Source organism: Triticum urartu, chromosome 5A, assembly GCF_056163025.1.
Source record: "Triticum urartu cultivar PI428250 chromosome 5A, HENAU_Tu73, whole genome shotgun sequence".
Lineage (NCBI taxonomy): Eukaryota > Viridiplantae > Streptophyta > Magnoliopsida > Poales > Poaceae > Triticum > Triticum urartu.
The window spans coordinates 497,019,989-497,043,740 of NC_141877.1; the positions used below are offsets into that span (position 1 = coordinate 497,019,989).

The window sequence follows — 23,752 nt, forward strand, 5'->3', positions numbered from 1 at the left end:
GCCCAAAAGTCCAGGAGGAACGCGACTACGCGAGGCTTTTGGCCGCTGCACAAGTGGGTCCTCCCAAAACATGTGAGCAGGCAATAGTTTGGCTTCTCCCTATGGGTAAAACACATGGGCTGTCACTGAAAATTGAGATATGGATTTAGTTTGATCGCTGTATTATGGCTAAACTAGGTTTTATAACAAAAGGTTAATATTTTTTACCACATGTTGTGTGACAACAAAAGGTTAATAATTTGTTTCGGCCGACCGACCGAAACTGGCATCTTTTCTTAAATGCGGTTCCTTAGGGTCCGATTCATTAAAAAAGGATAGTGTTGTCAGGTTAATTAACGGAAACCCGGACAAAAACCATTACAACACGCCCGGCTAACCTGGAACCAACAAGACCACACACACCGTCGAGAAGAGGGCACCGTTGAGTCTGCATGCATTGTTATCGTCATCACCTCTCCCCGAGCAAGCGACTTCGACTTTGCCGCAGACGACCCGTCAAGACCCCTTCGAAAGAACGACACACGACGACCTTGTCAACCATAGCCAAACAATCGACCGCAGACGTCGAGGACCGGCAGCTCCGATTTTGCTGATGCGCTTCACTGGAGAAAGTTGCACGCCTCGCACTGACCTAGCCCAGCACAACCTCCGAAGAGCATTGTCTACTCAAACCACCCTCATGGAGTCATCCTTGCCGCAGGGGCCCCGCTGCACGCAGCTCCGACTTCTCTATCACAGTAAGAAACTAGCATAGACACACTCGTTGGTCAACCGGGTCATCGTTATTAGAAGGACAAGCCATGACCCAGCTCCACACTCCATCATCGTCGTCTCCACACGCATCGCAACGCCAACCACTCGCATCACCGGTTGGGCACCTGCCAACTGTGAGCCGTGCACGTCCAGCCCAATTGAAAGGGCAGGGAAGAATCACCGGTCTTCAAAGCAGTGCCCTAAAGAGGGAAACACCGTTGAGACGACGTCGTTGCCCGACTCAAATGGGTCTAGGCTTTCGCCTGAAGAATAAGATCCGAGGATGGAGTGGGTCGAAGAACTCAACGATAGTGCCTTGAAGAAGGGGAATGACGCCTAAAGGCGCCGCCACCGCCGGCCAGCCATAGCCGGGCAAAGCTTGTGCTCAGAGCAGACCCGATGAACACCCTCGCGCAGCCGGCAGAAACCGGCCTGAACTTCTGCTGACCCGCACATCCCTGCATAGCCACGACGCCATCGCCACACAAGGTCCACCACAACACACTTCCCCCTAGCTGTCGTAGCTGAGGCACCAGGATGACCAACCCTCCGGCAGACGCGGACGAACCGGATCCAGCCAAAGAGCAACCGGACCTGGCGCCCCTTGACGCAGCACCATGACCACCAGCATGAACTGGATCGAAGAAGAACGACTAGAAGGCAAACAGGGAAACGGGCCACCACCCTCGCCCCTATTCACTGGGAAGGATCTGCAGGCCCCCAGCCCTGGAGCCTACCGACGACGTCTCCACGGCCGCCACCCGCCAGAGATGCAACCTTGTGGTCGCCACACCCATAGCCGCAGTGCCGCGCCACAAGGAGGTGAGCCTCCGCCACCACGAGATCCTATCGCTGCTGTCCGCCGCCGGCCGGGCATAGCCCGACGGTGGCGAGGGAAGGTAGGGAGGCGGCGCTCGGTCTGGATCTGCCCATGCTGCCATGGAGGCGACGCGGGGGACGGGTGTTTTGGGACACTCAATCTGCGGCATCGCCATTCTTGCTACAATCCGCTTCACGCCTTCAAATGAATTGTTACAACCGGTAACACGGCGAGCTGCAACAGGCAGCATTGCGAGCTGAATGAATTGCTACAACCGGTAAAAGGCGGGCTGGAACAGGCAGCATCGCGAGCTGCGTTGGCTCAGCAGCAAGACGACTTTTATGGAACCAGTCGATTTTGTTGTAATCGACAAGGCAAGATGTTGCAACGGTGAGCTGCGGAGCGTCAGCACCAGCGAATGGCATAACAGTTCAAAATGGTGAAGGGCATAATAAAGAGAACAAAAAGAGTTAAGAGTACTCGCCGTAACAAAAAAACAAAAATATTCAGTTCAAAAAGATGTGACAAGCTACGAGATGGGATTCAAGGAAACCAATCCTAAAACAGTCACATCCGGAACATGTTTACAACAGACGATATCAAACTAAATAGAGTAATCACGCTCATAGCGCGTCACACACTAACCAGTTGTTCTCCCAATACCACACTTAAGTCTCACTTCCCATTTGAAAACACCCAGATTTGAGAAAGGAATCCCTGGCCCTCATCAGGCCCTTCATAAAAGTGAGTCTATAGGTTTCACGTTCAGCTCAAGCCCTTGCATCTAGAGCTCAACAGCATGGCACCGGCTGCAAGGCTCCACAAGAGTGAACTTCACTTTAGAAGGAACAATTCCCTCGATGTACGTCCTGATGGCCAAGAGCCCTCGACGAGCTTCCACGATGGCATCCCTGCCCATCGGGCTACAATAGCATTTGTCAGATCCGTTGACAGAACACATAAAGACACGATTTCCATCGGTGGTGTCCAATGTAAGATACTCAAGTGACTTTGCACTCTCAAGAATGTGACATGTTAGCTCAACCAAGCACTTTGCAGAGGAGAAACCAGTAATAGTCACACTCTTGAGCTTGTCATGGCGGTGCTCCGGCATCTGCCTCGTACCTGAAGGGCCTGTAAAAATGGAGGGATGCCGCATGCTGTTCCACACCACCTAAATATGAGAGGCGAAGATGTATGAATTAACAGTTCCGCCATAGTTAAGTGATGTGGAATTAACAGTGCCACTCCAACTTTCCCGACCTCTTCGCCGAACTACAGGCCTCCCCGCTTCCATCTCGCCACATTAGGTGGCTTGAGATTGGGGTTCTCGCGTGGACGCTTTGGACCATTTGCAATAAACTTGTGATTCAGCGCTCCCCTCTCCGACGCTCTACTGACGCCCGTCTGGTTACTTGCAGCTCTGGCGGCCGCTTAGCCGCCCTCGGGACCGGGACGCCATCTCCGCCTTCATCGCCGACCTCCGCTCGATGGCCATCCGTCTGTCGCCGCCCCCTCCGCCGCCTCCTCCTGAGCCTGATTAGTCGTGTGTTGCTATCCAGCTCCGGCTACGGCCTTGGCCCTGGCTGAGCTGTCTTTCTATGTTGTGTTGCGTTTTTGGGCTTGTTGAGCTGTGCCCTCAGCAGAACCTCTGGACCTTATTTGTGCGACTTGTGTGTGTGTGTTGAACTAGTCTTGTATGTGCTCCTGGCAGTTTGCTTTATTTATAAAGCGGGGCGAAAGCCTTTTTCGGTATAGTTAAGTGATATATTCGAAGGGTGGGATCTGAAAAGGGAGATATCTTTACAGGGCGAAGAGACTTACATTCAGGATGAATGTCTCCAATGAAGGAGAAGCATCAAAAAATGATATGAGAGAACAATAATCATAGGCTGGGGGCGCAGCAAGAACAACAGTCAAGTGCTTGAGGAATGAAAATTTGCTACCAATCATTGGTGTAGTGACCATCTGCATAAAGCTTGGATTAAAATTATGCAAGTGCATGGCTACTGTTGTAATATCATGATACACAATTTTAGTAGTCTATAGTCACCAGAAAATTCGCAGTATACCTCACAATGTGAACATATAGAAAGAGTTTCAAGATTTGACAAGCTGGATGGAAGATTGGCACGAGCATAACAGAGAGCACCACGACACTGCATGACTAGGGTCTTCAACTGTAATGCTTCTCCAAACGAGAGATGTGCTAGGTGGTCACTGATAAACCGAAAATTGGAGAGACATTGAGCTTCGATCTCTATTGATTGCAGCCTCTTACAGTTAGACACCTCAAGGGTGATGAGTCGCTGCAGCAGGGAAGGTATCTTCAGTCTAATAATCTTACTGCAATACATGACTGCCAAATGCTGCAAAGCAACAGAATTGTCTAGAAGGCAGGCTAACTCATTTCCTGTAATACGGACATCAAACAGCTCAAGTTGAGTCAAACTTCTCAAACCAAGTCTGACTGTAGGACAGAACACACACTGGTAAAGATTCAGACACCGAATCGAGTTTTCACCTCCTTCAGATAGAAGTGAACATGGGAAGTTGAACTTTTGTTTGCTCACAGAAGGAATAACAGTGAGTTCTTCAATCCCAGGTGTGACGGCAATCTGAAGCCAACGATCAAGATAATAGGCCCTGGTCCTGTAATCATAGAACTTAATTTTGACTTTCTTCACACCAATGCCTGGGTGTTCTATCCAAATTTTGTCAACTTTGCCGGTGAGATCTTTTGCTTTTCCATCCATTTCACACACACTATCATCCATGCCTAGTGTTTTTCTACTGAAGGTGAGGCTGGTATGGAGTCTCCAGGAACACATAAAGGTACGAGAAACGCAGGCAGCTCGGGCAGCATCTCGCATTGGCATTAGTGAATGTATATGCCACCAGATGTCCTGCATGCACACACGCGGGGACAAAAATAGAACTTAGGGAAATGGTTATTTCAATCGGGCAAAGAAAACATAATTAGACACTTCAATTCCAATGCCCTATCTACCTTTGTATTGCATTGCACGTTGTGCAACCACGTGTATGAAGTGCATTGTTTAAACGATATAGAAGTTACTCTGCTAAAAGTCCAATTAACACAACAAAGATAGTGGACTGTAGCGGTCCGTACTTATTTACTATGAGTGAAACTATTGCCCTATAGTAGAATTGACATATAAAAGGAAAATCATGTAGAGACTTGTTTACAGCAAAGTACTTCAATAGTGTACCAGAAGTATCCCACGTTTATGCCCTTTCGTGAAAAATGATCGTTTTCCCAGTTATGCTACTCTAGACATGGATAGATGTCATGACTCTATGTTCACTCATCTGTGGCTATGATCATGTGTTTTAGCTAAATTCAAATGATTGTATAGAATGCCCCAATGTCTATGCAGTTTTCACCTTTTTCTACAAGAGAAGAGTATGCCCAAAGAAAAGGGATGTTTTGATCATGTTACAAGGCAGCAAATTTAAGTTTCATGTTTATAAATTAGCCATACAAAAAAGAAAAGGCTAGATAGAGAGCCTTACTCAGCCCGAGATATTTTTTATTCATAAATGATAATTCATGTGCAGCATATATAGGTCTTCCGTCATTAGCATCTTATCACGTACCTCCGGAAGATCTGGCAGATATTTCATTCTTTTGCCACCTTTAGAATTACCATCTTGTTGGAGGGCTGGTGACCTTGTTTTAGGAACTGAAGCGATCGATCCATCTGCAACACACGACACATAGTCATACCCCCATAGACAGCACGCGCATTGACATAAGAAAAACAGCAAGCTCAAACAAACTGAGGCACGTGCAGAAATCCAATTTGTTTCTCTCATCCAACTTAATTATGCTCAACAGTACAAATGAATTCAGAGATTTCATTTTGCTGTTGTCGAGGATCCGAATTTTATTTGCTAAAAAATAAGCAGGTGTACTGAACAAGTAAGAACTCGAGAGCAAGAAACCCCAAAGGGGAAGCATTCAGTTGACCATACATATCCCTAGAGATCTTGTCGATGCTGTCCAAACAGATCTAGTTCGTCGGACTTGGTATTTTATTTTCCTAGCAATCTCCTCCACACTATTCTTCTTTTAAGAAGAAACAGGTGGGCATTTTGGAACCAAAAGTTGCTAGTAGTACCGTATAATCAACGAAACGAGAGGATAATCTTGCTATCCACCAAAACAAAGCAAGACTTCACGCCCAAACGAACAGAATCTGGCATGCCAGCCGTGGAGAAACATTGCATACTCTTCTCGGGCGGGGGAGAGCCTCACAGGACACGCGCATACAGCATATCATTCGGCAGAGAGAAGCGGCGGCGGCGGCTTACCACGGGCTTGCGCTTGCCGGCGGCGCTGCTCCCGCTGCATGGAGATGATCCGCTCCGGCGCCGGAAGCCCCATGATCGATTCGACGCCGACGCCGACGCCGCCCTTGGCTGGGGCACGGAATCCGTTTTCCCCTCTCCCCTTCCTGTGTCGATCGCGCGATTTGCTTTTTCACCAGAAACAAAATAAAAAAAGCGGACGAATCTGAACCTCGAGTTGAATGCAGGAAGCGGGAGGCGGACGAAATCGCGGCGGCACGAGTTTGGTCACTCACAAGTGGGTCCTCCTAAAACATGTGAGTGGGCAATATTTTGACTTCTCCCTGTGGGTAAAATGGAAAAAAAATTATATGAGATCAGGTCTCACGGTTAGCAGGTGAGACCCGTCCTGATGGATGACACGTGACATTTACAAATCACAAAGCATCTAATCTCTTCCCCCTGATTTTAAGTGGGGGATGGGGGATGCTTTGTGATTTGTGAATTCCACGTGTCATTCATCAGGATGGGTCTCGCGTGAGACCTGGTCTCATAGAATTCTTTTCCGGTAAAATGCATGGGTTGTTACAGAAAATTATGATATGGATTTAGTTTGATCCTTGAATTACGAGATCTTGGCTAATCTAGGTTAAACTAATGTTAAGGATATCGTTTATCATTAGTGTCTCGGTCTGTTGGGGATTATAAATTAATCAGAAATCGGCCAGTTAATCGATTTTATCGGTCGCCTATTAATCGATCATTTTTTGCAAATCTCGGGTTCCCGACACTAAAATATGCTATATTAAACATCAAAATAATATTCGACAGAAATGTTTCCTTGATTCCTACCCTTTGAACCCTCGTATAATGACAAACAAAATGTGAAAATAGTACATATTGCATAGCAAGGTCCACAAAACACAAATAAACATAGTTTTTGTAAACATAATATTAGGAATAGGCCTGATTTATCAATGCATTTCCTGATAAATCGCTTGTTAGAGTGATAAATCGACCCAGATGATAAACAACGAAGATAAGACATAATCTTATCGGTCACCGCATGAGTAGCGATAAATCGTTGAATCGAAAGATTTTTTTGAACAGTAAACAAAAATTGACAAAATACAGACACAGGCTCGTATATACGCACATACACTCCACAACTATCCATATGAACACCTCTGAGAGACTCAGTCGACACATCATCTTAAGATATACACAAGTGGGTCCTCCTAAAACATACGAGTAGACAAGCAACCAGAAAAAAAAAGATCAAACAAAGTGGTATGCACAAATCTACAGATAAAGAAATAATTCATCACAAGATAAACATCACCGCTAGGAATACATCAGATAAACAATAATCATGTAGGGCACCTTATATGTCTATTGTATTGAACATTTAAAATATCAAGATGAAGACAATACAATTTTGGCAACTGTCATGAACCTGTAGTCCAGGGGGAGGACTACTCACAACTCATCTTGGAGTGTGAGGATATTGTTGATGATGATGGAGACGGCTTCCCCCACTGGCAGAGTTCCGGATCAAAGCTGGGAACGAAGATCACCTCTGAAATGCGATGTAGCAGTGGCAAAAAATGCTCATAATTAGGGTGAAGTTTTGCGGGTATATGTGGACCATTGGGCACTGGAGGTGAGCCATGGGGTCCCACATGCCAAAGAGGCCCCATGTAGACACCTAGGGCCGAGGGGCATCTACACCAGCGCCTAGGAACCTGGGAGGCCCTCAGGTGCTAAACTTTGGCCCCCGGTCTCTTCTGGTGTGAAACTTCCTGAACTATTTTTGTTCTTCTTTTCTTGGATTTCTCGGGATTTTTCTAAATTACAAAAACTGCAAACTAAAAAAATAACAAATACTTGGCACTTGATTAATATGTTAGTCCAATGAAAATTAATAAATAAATATGCTCATAGTGTATGTAATTGATAACAATACATCATGAATCTTATAAAAACCATCGATACGTTTAAGATGTATCAGATATCTGGAGCAGATGCTTGCACTGAGGTGTCTTAACTAAAATGATTAACTTTCTATAAATAGGGATGTTTTCATATAGGTTCCCAATCCTGCCAAAGGTTTTATGGTTAAATCCTTATATCAACAATTGTATTCTCATCTTCCCTTTGATGCTTTCTCTTGGTTGCTGCTAAAACATAGTATTAAATCAGAGACGTACTTTTGCATCGTGGGTGGGTGAAAATAAATATATTTGTTGTGCTCGTTGTCGGTGTGAAAACCGGTAGACCTCGGGGTAGGGGGTCCCGAGCTGTGGATCTCGAAGATATGGTAACAGAAACAAGGAGACGATGTTTACCCAGGTTCGGGCCCTCTCGATGGAGGTAAAACCCTACTCTTGTTTATATTTGAGATAGATGTATCGAGTACAGAGTTGATCTACCTCGAGATCTTTAGATGTGGTCTAACTCTAGGGTTAGGTGAATGATATTGCGTTGATGTCCCCTCTACGGGCTAAACCCTTTGACTTATATACACGCTAGGTAGGGTATCTTGGGTTACAAGGTTGGTATCTTAGCGTGGAGACGGTAGGAGAAGTCTTGGAGTATACGACAAGTCTTCAACGGATCCAGTCCTGATTGCGCCCCGTCATGCAGCTTCCGTAGTCCACCTCGAGAAGAATGAGGGCCCATCAGCCCAATTCGAGGAGCATGGGCCTACTAGGTTAGTACCCCCTAGTTCAGGACACCGTCACTCGTGATGAATCAATTGCTCACCTCTTCTTTGGATATCGTTGGCAAAGTTCATTTGAAGTGTTATCCAGTGAGGTTTTCAAATTCATATGCTTCCATCTAACTTAAATCAATATGTTACATTGCTTGCACGCCTCCATCCAGGACAGAGGAAACAATGGCTATTGGGTTAGCCACAGTGATATGGGTTATCTCGAAGATACACAACAAAGCATTCATCGTGTAGTAGTTTGTTGATCGTTGTTTTGATCGCTTTTGGGGTTTTTTTTCTCGCTCATGCATAGCTTTGGTCTTGTATGACTTTGCTCTTGTCGGTGTATTTTTTATGTGTGTGCGTAAGTGTTGGTTGTGTGCACCCTACTTATGCAGAGGCCGAGTGTGTGCTCATTGTGTTTGTATCCGCTTGATACTTCATTTTGATTAAATAAAATCCACCCTTTGTCGAAAACGCAACAAAGTGTGCATCTAGAGAGAAATCTCACGTGACCTATACTCTACTATTCATTTGATTTTGTTGATTTACAAAAGGAAACAGTAGTGGTGGCTCTCCGGCAAGGATTGACAAAACACACAGATGTGGCAATCGAGGTGTTTGATCGTGCAAGAGGATAGGCATGTCTGGAGCGACGCGTCACAAACACCTGATGGAGCACATCGGTGGAAAAACTCTGGCGGTACAATTACTTCAGCCGCCTGTGAAACAAAATGCTTCTTTAGTATGTTTGAAAACTATGTAGTTTCATCATATGGGAAGTTGTTTTGTATGTAGGTGTTTCCCTCCACCTTGCTATTTCGAGCTTTACTTTATTTTGATGCTTAGTTGATGCCTGATGTTTATGTTGATGATTTCAATGACGAAACCGAGGAGCAATCCCTTTCTTCAAGAAAACAATGGGGAGTTTGGTCGCCACATTTACCCCACGTGGCAGATCGGTTGTGATCTACCGCAAGGTGGCATGCAAGTGAAACTTAGAGTGTGGCGCAGGGTACATATGATATCAATAGTTACCCCACCTCCCCTACAACATCAAGTAGACCAAGGGAAGGAAAAGCCACATTAAGAAGGCAAGAAAAGAAGGTGTTTGCGCTGCCATGGTCTGGATGGCCCTGCTAACCATACTACTGAAACTAATAGAGAAGGTAATCGTTTAGACTACTATACACCAACAATTATTCCCTAAATCCAAACTCGTCGGCCCTGGTAGACTCGACCCAACCCAACATATCAGCTAACCTAACAACCACACCTTTAACGCAAGCGTGCTTCATGCCGACTAAACATTTGCTAACTTGGGAAGTTATATATATTATGTGCTCTTTCCACTTTTGTGATGTTCTTAGCTAGTTTTATGTACGACCTATTGGCCTATGAGCTTGCTCCAGCTCTTAGATGCTAGTTTTATCCGAATCATGCCATTTCCAACTTAATTATTCAAAGTTACATATTATGTGCAGTTGCCAACTTGCCATATTGTGAGAGGATGGATTTTTGTATTATTGAAAATGAGCCTGGTCGGTGGTTAATAATGTACAAGTTGACGGTTTATTTTTTATCTTTAATTTAACTTTTAATGGGCTTGCGGATGAATGGGAGGGAAAGATAAATATACTCTACTTGTGTGTGACGCTGAGCTCGGTCAGTGTTTTTAGGTCTTGGTTAGTTCTATTTAGATCATGCCATTTCCTCCTTTATGGGAAGTTATATATTATCCGTAATCCGTCGGCTGTCAAACGAATGTGAGCCCTTAAAGCTTGGAGGGGACACGAGCTTAATTACAAGCGAACTCTTTTTATACGAATAAATTACAAAAATACATGAAACTTATTAACATGTGTGGCACGTTCATTCGCCAAAAAAGGAAAAGAAAAAAAACATGTGTGGCGCCTTGTCCATATTTTAGTTGTTTCTGACCTAGCTAGAGTAGGCCAAGAATGTGGTAAGGTCGGACATGGAGAAGCCGTTGAAATGGGAGCCGGAGCCGATGGAGTAGGCGCCCATGTCGTCGAACACGAGCCAGTCCCCCACGCTCATCTCCGGCAGCCGGTAGCCGGTGACCACCGTGTCGAGCGAGTCGCAGGTCGGCCCGAACACCGTCGACGTGTACGCCTCCTCGCCGGCGCGTGGGGTGGCGAGCGGCCTCGGGCGCGGCACGTAGTCGTCCATGAGGACGCAGTTGAGGGAGCCGTAGAGTCCGTCGTCGATCCAGTACTCCCGCACCTCGCCGCGCGTGCGCTTCCCGATGACGCGCGCCGCCAGCGTGAAGGCCTTCTCGGCGAAGTACCGTCCCGGCTCGCCGATGACCTCCACGCACGGGAGGTCGCCGAAGTGCTCTGCCAACGCGTCGCGGATGACCGCCGCCGCCTCTTCGAACGCGGTGCCTCCTGCCATGAAGCCGCCGCCGACGTCGAGCACGCGCATGGGCGGCATGCCGAGGGCGGCCGCCGCGTCGAACGCCGCTCGCGCGGCCTCGATGGCCCCGCGGTACACGTCCGTGCGTGTCCCGCCGCTGCCGATGTGGAAGGACACGCCGGCCACGCCGAGGCCCGCGCGCTGCGCGGCGCGGAGCAGCGGCACCACCTCGTCGGTGCGCGCGCCGTACTTGGTGCCGAGGTCGACCTTGGCGTCGCCGTTGTCGGGGCCCTTGATGCGGAGGACGAGCTCGCAGTTCGGGTGGCAGCGCTTCACCTTGGCCACCTCCTCCTCGGAGTCGTACGTGGTGAGGTTGACGCCCACCCGCGCCGCGTACTCGATGTGCGCCTCGGGCTTGCACGGGTTGGCGTACACGATGCTCCCCGGCTCGACCCCGAGCGCGAGCACGGCCTCGATCTCCCGGCGGCTGGCGCAGTCGAACCCGGCGCCGAGGGCCGCCAGCGCGCCGAGCAGCGCCGGCTCCGGGTTGCACTCGACGGCGTAGTACGGCCGCACGTCGGGGAGCGCGCGGTGCCAGCGCATGTACAGGTTGATGACCCTGGCGAGGTCGAGGACGTAGAAGGCGCCGCGCACGCCGGAGCCGCCGGCGATGGAGCGCATGAGGCCGGCGACGGCGTGCTTCTCCTTGAGCGCGTCCCAGTTGTAGGGGAGCACCTGCTTGTCCTTCACCCCCGGCGCCACCAGCACCGCCTGCATGGGGCTGCTTCCGACCATGTCGACGACGACGATGTGATCACACCACACGTGAGTACGTAGTGCAAAGTGTGTGTACTATAGCCCTAGAAGATTTGTCAACCTAGCAAGCTTGCTAACCTAAGGTTGCTCGAGCTAGACGTCGACGCGATCGAGCAATGCAAGTTGAGTACCGATGCCAATGCAGATCGAGGAGGTCGATGGATGGCTTGGTCGAATGCTTAATTCTGTTGCCTGGCTGAGATGAACTGGGTGGGTGTGGCTTATATATAGCGTGCGCGGCCGGGGTTAGCTGACGGCGCCGCGGTCAAATGGACCATATAGACAAGCCATGCGACGCTGCGGCTGGGGCAGTTCCAGCACGCACGTACCTACGGGAGGTAGAGAACAGAGAGAGCGCGGGCGTTCGGCTTCGGTCAGCCCGGTCATTGTTCTTGCTACAGTCGGGTCCTTTTCCTACTTCAAACGGAAGCGGGAGTAGGTACATGCACCCCATTCCAACCACTATAAAAACACATGAGCTAGCATCTCGTCTTTTCCACTGCTGTTCCTTTCGTTTTTGAACAAGAAATAATTCTTTAATACCATTGGCACGTTTAAAATGATTTCTGAGGCCATTCCCAGTGCTCCTTGGTGTGTAGGTGTTTTTTTACTTGTAGTTTTCCGGATCTTTATTTGGAACTTGGATACTCGGTTCGCATTAATAAATGGTTGTGTGGATCATGTGATGCAGAGACCTTGGTGTACTTCTCCCTTTTGAAAAAAAAAGTGCTTAAAATGCCACTTTATCAAAAAATAATTGATGTGGCAAAACAATTAAGAAGAAGAGAGACCACCTTGGTGACTCCGAGAAAAAACAATGTCAAGTGCGCCGATCTATACAAAATGCCTACCAACAATTGCATGAATGAGTATAGTTGCTCAAAGCTAAGCACATATAAATTGGGGAGATAAGTTGCTAAGTCTTTTAGTGCACTTAGCACGCCACCTACGTTTAAAAGCTATAGTTGTACTATATGCCAATGCCATGCATGGTGGTTTTGGGCCTCCAACTGAACTCTGGCTGGCTCAGTCCACTGGTTGCTTCGTGTTGGGCCTTGCACCCGTTGCTTTGCATGGGTCAGGCCCACTTGTTGGTATCATAGGTGTTGGGTTTCTTTTTTTTTTTTTTGCGAGGGAGGGTTTCTTTTTGGGCATGGAGGAACTTGTCATTTTGAATTTTGGGTTTAGGAACTCTTCTCAAGTAACAAAAATTGCCGAGTTCAAAAGCTTTGTTTTTTTTGCGGGTAAAAGCTTTGATAAATCTACTAGCTACTCCCTTATGTACTCATAACTCTTCCTTTCATTACAAAATCTAAAACGGTATCACCCAAGTGTCACAATTTCCACGGAATGGCATATGCCATGCACACTTGGTGCTGGAAAAGGTAAGCATGGAGTGCCCAGCAAATGTGTGCTAAGCGTGCTAGAACTGTGTGTCACCTAGAGCTGGCTTACTGAAGCTCCAAGTTTTCTGATCAGCAGACAACAGTCTCTTGGCTGATAGTTCAGCGAACACTCTTATTTGAATATCAATTTTGCTAAGTCTCAGTCGATGCTCTATTCCTTTGATCTTACATGGAGATTCGTACAAAAATAATATTTCTATTTTTTCTTTTTATATACTATGTCACTTGACTGAGACTTAGTTAAGTCTCAGTCAACTAAGACGTAGCCATACCCTTTGATTATTATATATACTAGAAGGGCTGTGTGTGTTTTGCTGCGCCGTTGGTGTCGTTGGTTTCTTAAAAAATTACTCACTTTGTTTGAAAATATAAGGCGTGTTACTTTTTTGAAAAGTCAAAACTTTTAGGTTTGATCAAATTTGTAGAGAAATATATCAAAATCCATAATATCAAATCAGTACAATTAGATTCATCATGAAATGATTCTTCATACTTTTTTTAATATTGTGGATGTCGATATTTTTTGCTCTGAACTTGGTCAAAATTAAAAAAATTGACCTTCCAACAAAATAATACACCTTATATTTAGGTACTGATGGAATATTTAGTTTGGCTGGAGGAGATGATGGAGGGTGTTTTATTTATTATTTATAATACAATGATTTGATGAGCCTTTGGTGGTCTGCTTCTGTGTTATCAGCTAACCACCGTATATTTATGTGGGGAATTTTTTGAGTCGATGGTTGCATATACTATACTGGTGTTGTAGTATCACATGGTGGCACTTTTTTAGGTGGTGAGAGGGTGCGTGAAATTGATGTGTTTTTATAAGCCAGTTGTTGTTGATTGATTTAAAAAATTGTTGGCCCGGTCAAAATCGCATATTAAATATAAAATTGAATACCTTAATTGTATGAAAGAATTGAATAAGAGAGCTCCTTGAGAAAGCGTTGACCCAGTCAACAATTAGGGAACCTAGGAAATTTAAAGAATTGAATGAGAGATCTCCTTGAGAAATTGCTGACCTGATCAAAATTGTGTGACTCAATTCTAAATTAGACACCTCAATTAATTGTGAGGCCTTAATTAATTGTGAGGTCTTAAAAAAATAAAAAACATGATGTGAGTCAATAGTATAAAATAATTGAATGCGGAAGTTTTGAGAAATTGTTGACCCGATTAAAATCAGGTGACCCCGATTTTAATTGGAGATCTGAATCTAACGTGGGATCTTCGAAACTAGGAAGCACAGTGTTATTAGAAGATATAAAGCTCTAAGTTCCCGGAAAAAAGCACTTTAGAGATAGAATTAGGAGTTATGCCTCTAGTTTAAATTAGATCTTGTTGACACGCAAGTCGATCGATCTTGTTGGAACGTGCAACCTGTCATCTCTGCCTTGTTCGGCACCTATCTATCTAGAAACTAGAAACCACGCGGCCTCCCCAAGGAGATACAAATCGCTTACCAAATTCCTACAATCATAAGGTCACCGGCTATATGTATTCTCACGTAAATCAATCCTGAATCAACCAAGCACTCTCGTCCAAAACCAGGCGATGGCCGGCGATTCCAACGATGCTATCCCGCGAGACGTCCTGGCCAGCGTCCTGCTTCGCTTCCCGGCGAGCGACCTCCGGCACTTTCGCCACGTCTGCAAGGAGTGGTGCGAGGTCATCTCCGACCCTGCCTTCATCGATGCGCACATGATCCACGGACCGCAGCCCCTTGTTAGAAGAGTTTGAGTAGTATACATGTAATCTGAACTATCTCTCTCCTTCTCCCTGTTGTATCCTTTTCTATCTCCTTGTAATAGCAGGATTCCTAATCCTTTTCCTGTACTCCACGGCAAGGTTTTGCCCCAATAAATAAACAGCCGCGGCTCCCTTACGAGGGAGTAGGAACGCTTTCGCCAATCTAATATGGTATACAGAGCTTAGTCTCTTCCCACATCTAGCGATCCCCTCATCTAGCGAAACAGAAACCAAGTTATCGTCAGAAATCCAATCGCCATGGCAGGTTCCAGCAGCGTCGCCCTCAACCTCGGAGCGCCACCAACAGAAAAGCTCACGAGGGGAAATTTCCTTCTCTGGAAAGCGCAGGTAATGCCAGCGTTGCGAGGCGCACAAGTAACCGGCCTCCTCGACGGCTCAGATGCCGCACCGCCAAGAACGGTGGAGGTCGCGAAGGCAGACAAAACCACAGACATTGAGCCAAATCCTTTATATGGACCGTGGCTGGCAAAAGATCAACAGGTTCTGAGCTACCTGTTGAACTCGCTAACCCCTGAAATCCTGGCGCAGGTCATTGGTAAGGAGAGTACACATGATCTATGGATTGCTCTCACCACATTATTTGCTGCGCAGTCCCAATCCAGAATAACAAATCTGAGAATTGCCATCTCCAACACTAAGAAGGGAAATATGTCAAGCAACTCCTTCATCGCCAAGATGAAGAGTCTCGGAGATGAGCTCGCAGTCGCCGGTCGTCCAGTAACCGACGGCGAGATGGTCGACTACATCCTCGCTGGCCTTGACCGGGACTACGATCCTATCGTTGCAGCGGTCGGCACAATCAAAAACTCAATCACCGTTGATGATCTTTTCTCACAGATTTCAGCCTTCGATCAGAGGATGGAGATGTTGGGCGATGGACCATCAAGTTTCCGTTCGTCTGCAAACGCCATATACAGAGGGCGTGGCCAGTACCGCAACAGAGGAGGCCGCGGACGAGGGAACAGAGGGCGCGGCCGTTGCGATCGCACCTCTTCTTCTCCTTCTCACGGTGGTGGAGGCGGCGGCTACCAGCAACGCCAGGGCTGAAGGAAATATGCCCTAGAGGCAATAATAAAGTTATTATTTATTTCCTTATATCATGATAAATGTTTATTATTCATGCTAGAATTGTATTAACTGGAAACATAATACAAGTGTGAATACATAGACAAACAGTATGTCACTAGTATGCCTCTACTTGACTAGCTCGTTGAATCAAAGATGGTTAAGTTTCCTAGCTATAGACATGAGTTGTCATTTGATTAACGGAATCACATCATTAGGAGAATGATGTGATTGATTTGACCCATTCTGTTAGCATAGCACTTGATCGTTTAGTTTGTTGCTATTGCTTTCTTCATGACTTATACATGTTCCTATGACTATGAGATTATGCAACTCCCGTTTACCAGAGGAACACTTTGTGTGCTACCAAACGTCACAACTTAACTGGGTGATTATAAAGGTGCTCTACATGTGTCTCTGAAGGTACTTGTTGGGTTGGCGTATTTCGAGATTAGGATTTGTCAATCCGATTGTCGGAGAGGTATCTCTGGACCCTCTCAGTAATGCACATCACCTAAAGCCTTGCAAGCATTGCAACTAATGAGTTAGTTGCGAGATGATGTATTGCGGAACGAGTAAAGAGACTTGCCGGTAACGAGATTGAACTAGGTATTGAGATACTGACGATCGAATCCCGGGCAAGTAACATACCGATGACAAAGGGAACAACGTATGTTGTTATGCGGTTTGACCGATAAAGATCTTCGTAGAATATGTGGGAGCCAATATGAGCATCCAGGTTCCGCTATTGGTTATTGACCGGAGACGTGTCTCGGTCATGTCTACATTGTTCTCGAACCCGTAGGGTCCGCAAGCATAAGGTTTCGATGACAGTTATATTATGAGTTTATGAGTTTTGATGTACCGAAGGAGTTCGGAGTCCCGGATGAGATCGGGGACATGACGAGGAGTCTCAAAATGGTTTAGACGTAAAGATTGATATATTGGACGACTATATTCGGACATCGGAAAGGTTCCGAGTGATTCGGGTATTTTTCGAAGTACAGGAGAGTTACGGGAATTCGTCGGGGAGTATATGGGCCTTATTGGGCCATACGAAAATAGAGGAGAGAGGCCAAAAGGAAAGAGACGTGCGCCCCCCCCTCTGGTCCGAATTGGACAAGGGGTGCAGCCCCCTTTTCCTTGTTCCTCTCCCCCTCTTTCCTTCTCTCCTACTCCAACAAGGAAAGGAGGAGTCCTACTCCCGGTGGGAGTAGGACTCCCCCCTTGGCGCGCCCTCCTCCTAGGCCGACCGCCTCCCCCCTTACTCCTTTATATATGGGGGCAGGGGGCACCCCATAGACACAACAATTGATCATTGATCTATTAGCCGTGTGCGGTGCCCCCCTCCACCATAATCCTCGATAATATTGTAGCAGTGCTTAGGCAAAGCCCTGCGACGGTAGAACATCAAGATCGTCACCACGCTGTCGTGCTGACGGAACTCTTCCCCGACATTTTGCTGGATCGGAGTCCGGGGATCGTCATCGAGCGGAACGTGTGCTAGAACTCGGAGGTGCCGTAGTTTCGGTGCTTGATCGGTCGGGCCGTGAAGACGTATGACTACATCAACCGCGTTGTGCTAACGTTTTCGCTTTCGATCTACGAGGGTACGTAGACAACACTCTCCTCTTTTGTTGCTATGCATCACCATGATCTTGCTTGTGCGTAGGAATTTTTTTTGAAATTACTACGTTTCCCAACAGTGGTATCAGAGCCTAGGTTTTACGCGTTGATGTAATATGCACGAGTAGAACACAATTGAGTTGTGGGCGATATAAGTCATACTGCTTACCAGCATGTCATATTTTGGTTCGGCGGTATTGTTGGATGAAGCGGTCCGGACCGACATTACGCATACGCTTATGCGAGACTGGTTTTACCGTCGTGCTATGCACACAGGTGACAAGCGGGTGTCAGTTTCTCCAACTTTAGTTGAACCGAGTGTGGCTACGCCCGGTCCTTGCGAAGGTTAAAACAGCACCAACTTGACAAACTATCGTTGTGGTTTTGATGCGTAGGTAAGAACGGTTCTTGCTCAGCCCGTAGCAGCCACGTAAAACTCGCAACAACAAAGTAGAGGACGTCTAACTTGTTTTTGCAGGGCATGTTGTGATGTGATATGGTCAAGACGTGATGAGATATAAGTTGTTGTATGAGATGATCATGTTTTGTTGAAGTTATCGGCAACAGGCAAAAGCCTTATGGTTATGTCTCTATTGCATAAGATGCAAGCGCCAAATAATTGCTTTACTTTATCGCTATGCGATAGCAATAGTTGCAAGAGCAATTGTTGGCGAGACAACCATGTGACTACACATTGATATAGATCAAGATGATGGAGATCATAGTGTCATGCCGGTGATGATGGAGATCATGACGATGCTTTGGAGATGGAGATCAAAGGCACAAGATGATGATGGCCATATCATGTCATATATTTTGATTGCATGTGATGTTTATCTTTTATATATCTTATTTTGCTTAGTTCGGCGGTAGCATTATAAGATGATCCCTCACTAAATTATCAAAGTATAAGTGTTCTCCCTGAGTATGCACCGTTGCGAAAGTTCTTCGTGCTGAGACACCACGTGATGATCGGGTGTAATAGGCTCTACGTTCAAATACAACAGGTGCAAAATAGTTGCACACGCGGAATATTCAGGTTAAACTTGACGAGCCTAGCTTATAACAGATATGGCCTCGGAACATGGAGACCGAAAGGTTGAGCGTGAATCATATAGTAGATATGATCAACATAGTGATGTTCACCATTGAAACTAATCCATCTCACGTGATGATCGGACATGGTTTAGTTGATATGGATCACGTGATCACTTAGAAGATTAGAGGGATATCTGTCTAAGTGGGAGTTCTTAAGTAATATGATTAGTTGAACTTTAATTTATCATGAATTTAGTCCTGGTAGTATTAGCATATCTATGTTGTAGATCAATAGCTCGCGATGTTGCTCCCCGTTTAATTTTTATATATTCCTAGAGAAAACTATGTTGAAAAATCTTAGTAGCAATGATGCGGGTTGGATCCGTGATCTGAGGATTAACCTTATTGATGCACAGAAGTATTATGTCCTTGATGCACCGCTAGGTGACAGACCTATTGTAGGAGCAGATGCAGACGTTATGAATGTTTGACAAAAGCTCGGTATGATGACTACTTGATAGTTTAGTGCACCATGCTTAACAGCTTAGAATCGGGATTTCAAAGACGTTTTGAACATCATGGACCATATGACATGTTCCAGGAGTTGAAGTTAATATTTCAAGCAAATACCCGAGTTGAGAGATATGAAGTCTCCAACAAATTCTATAGCTAAAAGATGGAGGAGAATAGCTCAAGCAGTGAGCATGTGCTCAGATTGTCTGGGTACTACAATCACTTGAATCAAGTTGGAGTTAATCTTCCAGATAAGATAGTGATTGACAGAATTCTCTAGTCATAATCACAAAGTTAGTAGAACTTCGTGATGAACTATAGTATGCAAGGGATGACGAAAACGATTCCCGAGCTTTTCATTATGATGAAATCGATGAATGTAGAAGTCAAGAAAGAGCATCAAGTGTTGATGGTAGACAAGACCACTAGTTTCAATAAAAGGGCAAAGGGAAGAAGGGGAACTTCAAGAAGAACGACAAGCAAGTTGCTGCTCAAGTAAAGAAGCCCAAGTCTGGTCCTAAGCCTGAGACTAAGTGCTTCTACTACAAAGGATTGGTCACTGGAAGCGGAACTGCCCCAAATTTTGGTGGATAAGAAGGATGGCAAAGTGAACAAAGGTATATTTGATATACAGATTATTGATGTGTATTTTACTAGTGTTCGTAGCAACCCCTCGGTATTTGATACTGGTTCAGTTGCTAAGAATAGTAGCTCGAAACGGGAGTTGCAGAATGAACAGAGACTAGTTAAGGGTGAAGTGACGATGTGTGTTGGAAGTGGTTCCAAGATTGATATGATCACCATCGCACACTCCCTATACTTTTGGGATTAGTGTTGAACCTAAATAAGTGTTATTTAGTGTTTGCATTGAGCATGAATATGATTTGATCATGTTTATTGCAATACGGTTATTCATTTAAGTAAGAGAATAAATTGTTGTTCTGTTTACATATATGGTTACACACCCAATGAAAATGGTTCGTTGGATCTCGATCGTAGTGATACACATATTCATAATATTGAAACCAAAAAATGCAAAGTTAATAATGATAGTGCAACTTATTTGTGGCACTGCCGTTTATGTCATATTGGTGTAAAGCGCATGAAGAAAAACCATGCTGATGGGCTTTTGGAATCAGTTGATGCTTGCGAACCATGCCTCATGGGCAAGATGACTAAGACTCCGTTCTCCGGAACAATGCAGCAAGCAATAGATTTATTGGAAATCATGCATACTGATGTATGTGATCCGATGAATATTGAAGCTCGCGGTAGGTATCATTATTTTCTGATCTTCATAGATGATTTGAGCAGATATGAGTATATCTACTTGATGAAACACAAGTCTGAAATATTTGACAAGTTCAAAGAATTTCAGAGTGAAGTGGAGAATCATCATAACAAAATAAAAGTTTCTACGATATGATCGCAGAAGTAAAATATTTGAGTTACGAGTTTAGCCTTCAGTTAAAACAATGTGAAATAGTTTCACTACTCACGCCACCTAGAACACCACAATGTAATGGTGTGTCCGAACGTCGTAACCGTGCTTTATTAGATATGGTGCGATCTATGACGTCTCTTACTGATTTACCGCTATTGTTTTGGGGTTATGCATTAGAGACAGCTACATTCACGTTAAATAGGGAATCATCTAAATTTGTTGAGACGCCACCGTATGAACTATGGTTTGGCAAGAAAACTAAGCTGTCGTTTCTTAAAGTTTGAGGTTGCAATGCTTATGTGAAAAAGTTTCAACCTGATAAGCTCAAACCCAAATCGGAGAAGTGCGTCTTCATAGGATACCCAAAAGAAAATGTTGGGTACACCTTCTATCACAGATCCGAAGGCAAGATATTCGTTGCTGAGAATGGATCCTTTCTAGAGAAGGAGTTTCTCTCGAAAGAAGTGAGTTGGAGGAAAGTAGAACTTGATGAGGTAACTGTAACTGCTCCCTTATTGGAAAGTAGTTCATCACAGAAATAAGTTCCTGTGACTACTACACCAATTAGTGAGGAAGCTAATGATGATGATCATGTAACTTCAGATCAAGTTGCTACCGAACCTCATAGGTAAACCAGAGTGAGATCTGCACCAGAGTGGTACGGTAATCCTGTTCTGGAAGTCATGTTACTTGACCATGACGAGCCTACGAACTATGAGGAAGCGATGATGAGCCCAGATTCCGTGAAATGGCTTGAGGCCATGAAATCTGAGATGAGATCCATGTATGAGAACAAAGTATGGACTTTGATTGACTTGCCCATTGATCGGTGAGCCATTGAGATTAAATGGATCTTCAAGAGAAAGACGGACGCTGATAGTAGTGTTACTATCTACAAAGCTAGAATTGTCGCAAAAAGGTTTTCGTCAAGTTCAAGGTGTTGACTACGATGAGAGTTTCTCACTCGTATCTATGCTTAAGTCTGTCCGAATCATGTTAGCAATTGCCGCATTTTATGAAATCTGGAAAATGGATAAACAAAACTGCATTCCTTAATGGATTTATTAAAGAAGAGTTGTATATGATGCAACCAGAAGGTTTTGTCAATCCTAAAGGTACTAACAAAATATGCAAGCTCCAGCGATCCATCTATGGACTGGTGCAAGCATCTCGGAGTTGGAATATACGCTTTGATAAGTTGATCAAAGCATATAGTTTTATACAGACTTGCGGTGAAACCTGTATTTACAAGAAAGTGAGTGGGAGCACTACAACATTTCTGATAAGTATATGTATGACATATTGATGATCGGAGATGATGTAGAATTATTCTGCAAAGCATAAAGGAATGTTTGAAAGGAGTTTTTTCAAATAAAGACCTCAGTGAAGCTGCTTACATATTGAGCATCAAGATCTATAGAGATAGATCAAGACGCTTGATAAGTTTTTCAATGAGTACATACCTTGACAAGATTTTGAAGTAGTTCAAAATGGAACAGTCAAAGAAGGAGTTCTTTCCTGTGTTACAAGGTGTGAAGTTGAGTAAGACTCAAAACCCGACCACGGCAGAAGATAGAGAGAGAATGAAAGTCATTCCCTATGCCTCAGCCATAGGTTCTATAAAGTATGTCATGCTGTGTACCAGACCTATTGTATACTCTGTCCTGAGTTTGGCAAAGGAGTACAATAGTGATCTAGGAGTAGATAACTGGACATTGGTCAAAATTATTCTTAGTGGAATAAGGACATGTTTCTCAATTATGGAAGTGACAAAAGGTTCGTCGTAAAGGGTTACGTCGATGCAAATTTTGACATTGATCCAGATGACTCTAAATCTCAATCTGGATACATATTGAAAGTAGGAGCAATTAGTTAGAGTAGCTCTGTGCAGAGCATTGTTGACATAGAAATTTGCAAAATACTTACGGATCTGAATGTGGCAGACCCGTTGACTAAAATTCTCTCACAAGCAAAACATGATCACACCTCAGTACTCTTTGGGTGTTAATCACATAGAGATGTGAACTAGATTATTGACTCTAGTAAACCCTTTGGGTGTTGGTCACATGTTGACATGAACTATGGGTGTTAATCACATGGTGATGTGAACTATTGATGTTAAATCACATGGCGATGTGAACTAAATTATTGACTCTGGTGCAAGTGGGAGACTGAAGGAAATATGCCCTAGAGGCAATAATAAAGTTATTATTTATTTCCTTATATCATGATAAATGTTTATTATTCATGCTAGAATTGTATTAACTGGAAACATAATACATGTGTGAATACATAGACAAACAGTATGTCACTAATATGCCTCTACTTGACTAGCTCGTTGAATCAAAGATGGTTAAGTTTCCTAACCATAGACATGAGTTGTCATTTGATTAACGGGATCACATCATTAGGAGAATGATGTGATTGACTTGACCCATTCTAGCATAGCACTTGATCGTTTAGTTTGTTGCTATTGCTTTCTTCATGACTTATACATGTTCCTATGACTATGAAATTATGCAACTCCCGTTTACCAGAGGAACATTTTGTGTGCTACCAAACGTCACAATGTAACTGGGTGATTATAAAGGTGCTCTACAGGTGTCTCCGAAGGTACTTGTTGGGTTGGCGTATTTCGAGATTAGGATTTCTCACTCCAATTGTCGGAGAGGTATCTCTGGGCCCTCTCGGTAATGCACATCACCTAAAGCCTTGCAAGCATTGCATCTAATGAGTTAGTTGCGATATGATGTATTACGTAATGAGTAAAGAGACTTGCCGGTAACGAGATTGAACTAGGTATTGAGATACCGACGATCGAATCTCGGGCAAGTAACATACCGATGACAAAGGGAACAACGTATGTTGTTATGCGGTTTGACCAATAAAGATCTTCGTAGAATATGTGGGAGCCAATATGAGCATCCAGGTTCCGCTATTGGTTATTGACCGGAGACGTGTCCCGATCATGTCTACATTGTTCTCGAACCCGTAGGGTCCGCATGCTTAAGGTTTCGATGACAGTTATTTTATGAGTTTATGAGTTTTGATGTACCGAAGGAGTTCGGAGTCCCGGATAAGATCGGGGACAT

General features: G+C 44.9%; 2 protein-coding genes across 2 annotated transcripts; both read right to left on the reverse strand.

The window, feature by feature from the left end:
* Nucleotides 1-2,287: 2,287 nt before the first annotated feature.
* LOC125507206 (uncharacterized) lies at nt 2,288-6,053 on the reverse strand. The gene is made up of 5 exons (XM_087523004.1): nt 5,912-6,053; nt 5,195-5,298; nt 3,646-4,479; nt 3,398-3,541; nt 2,288-2,747 (listed from the first exon to the last, which is right to left on the reverse strand). Exons 1-5 carry the CDS (start codon nt 5,982-5,984, stop codon nt 2,358-2,360), a joined length of 1,545 nt encoding a protein of 514 aa, XP_087379130.1. The 5' UTR covers nt 5,985-6,053; the 3' UTR covers nt 2,288-2,357.
* Nucleotides 6,054-10,398: 4,345 nt separating this feature from the next.
* LOC125556401 (ornithine decarboxylase-like) lies at nt 10,399-15,107 on the reverse strand. Its single transcript, XM_048719144.2, has one exon. The coding sequence runs from the start codon at nt 11,772-11,774 to the stop codon at nt 10,542-10,544; it is 1,233 nt and encodes a 410-aa protein (XP_048575101.1). The 5' UTR covers nt 11,775-15,107; the 3' UTR covers nt 10,399-10,541.
* Between the last annotated feature and the right edge of the window lie 8,645 nt (nt 15,108-23,752).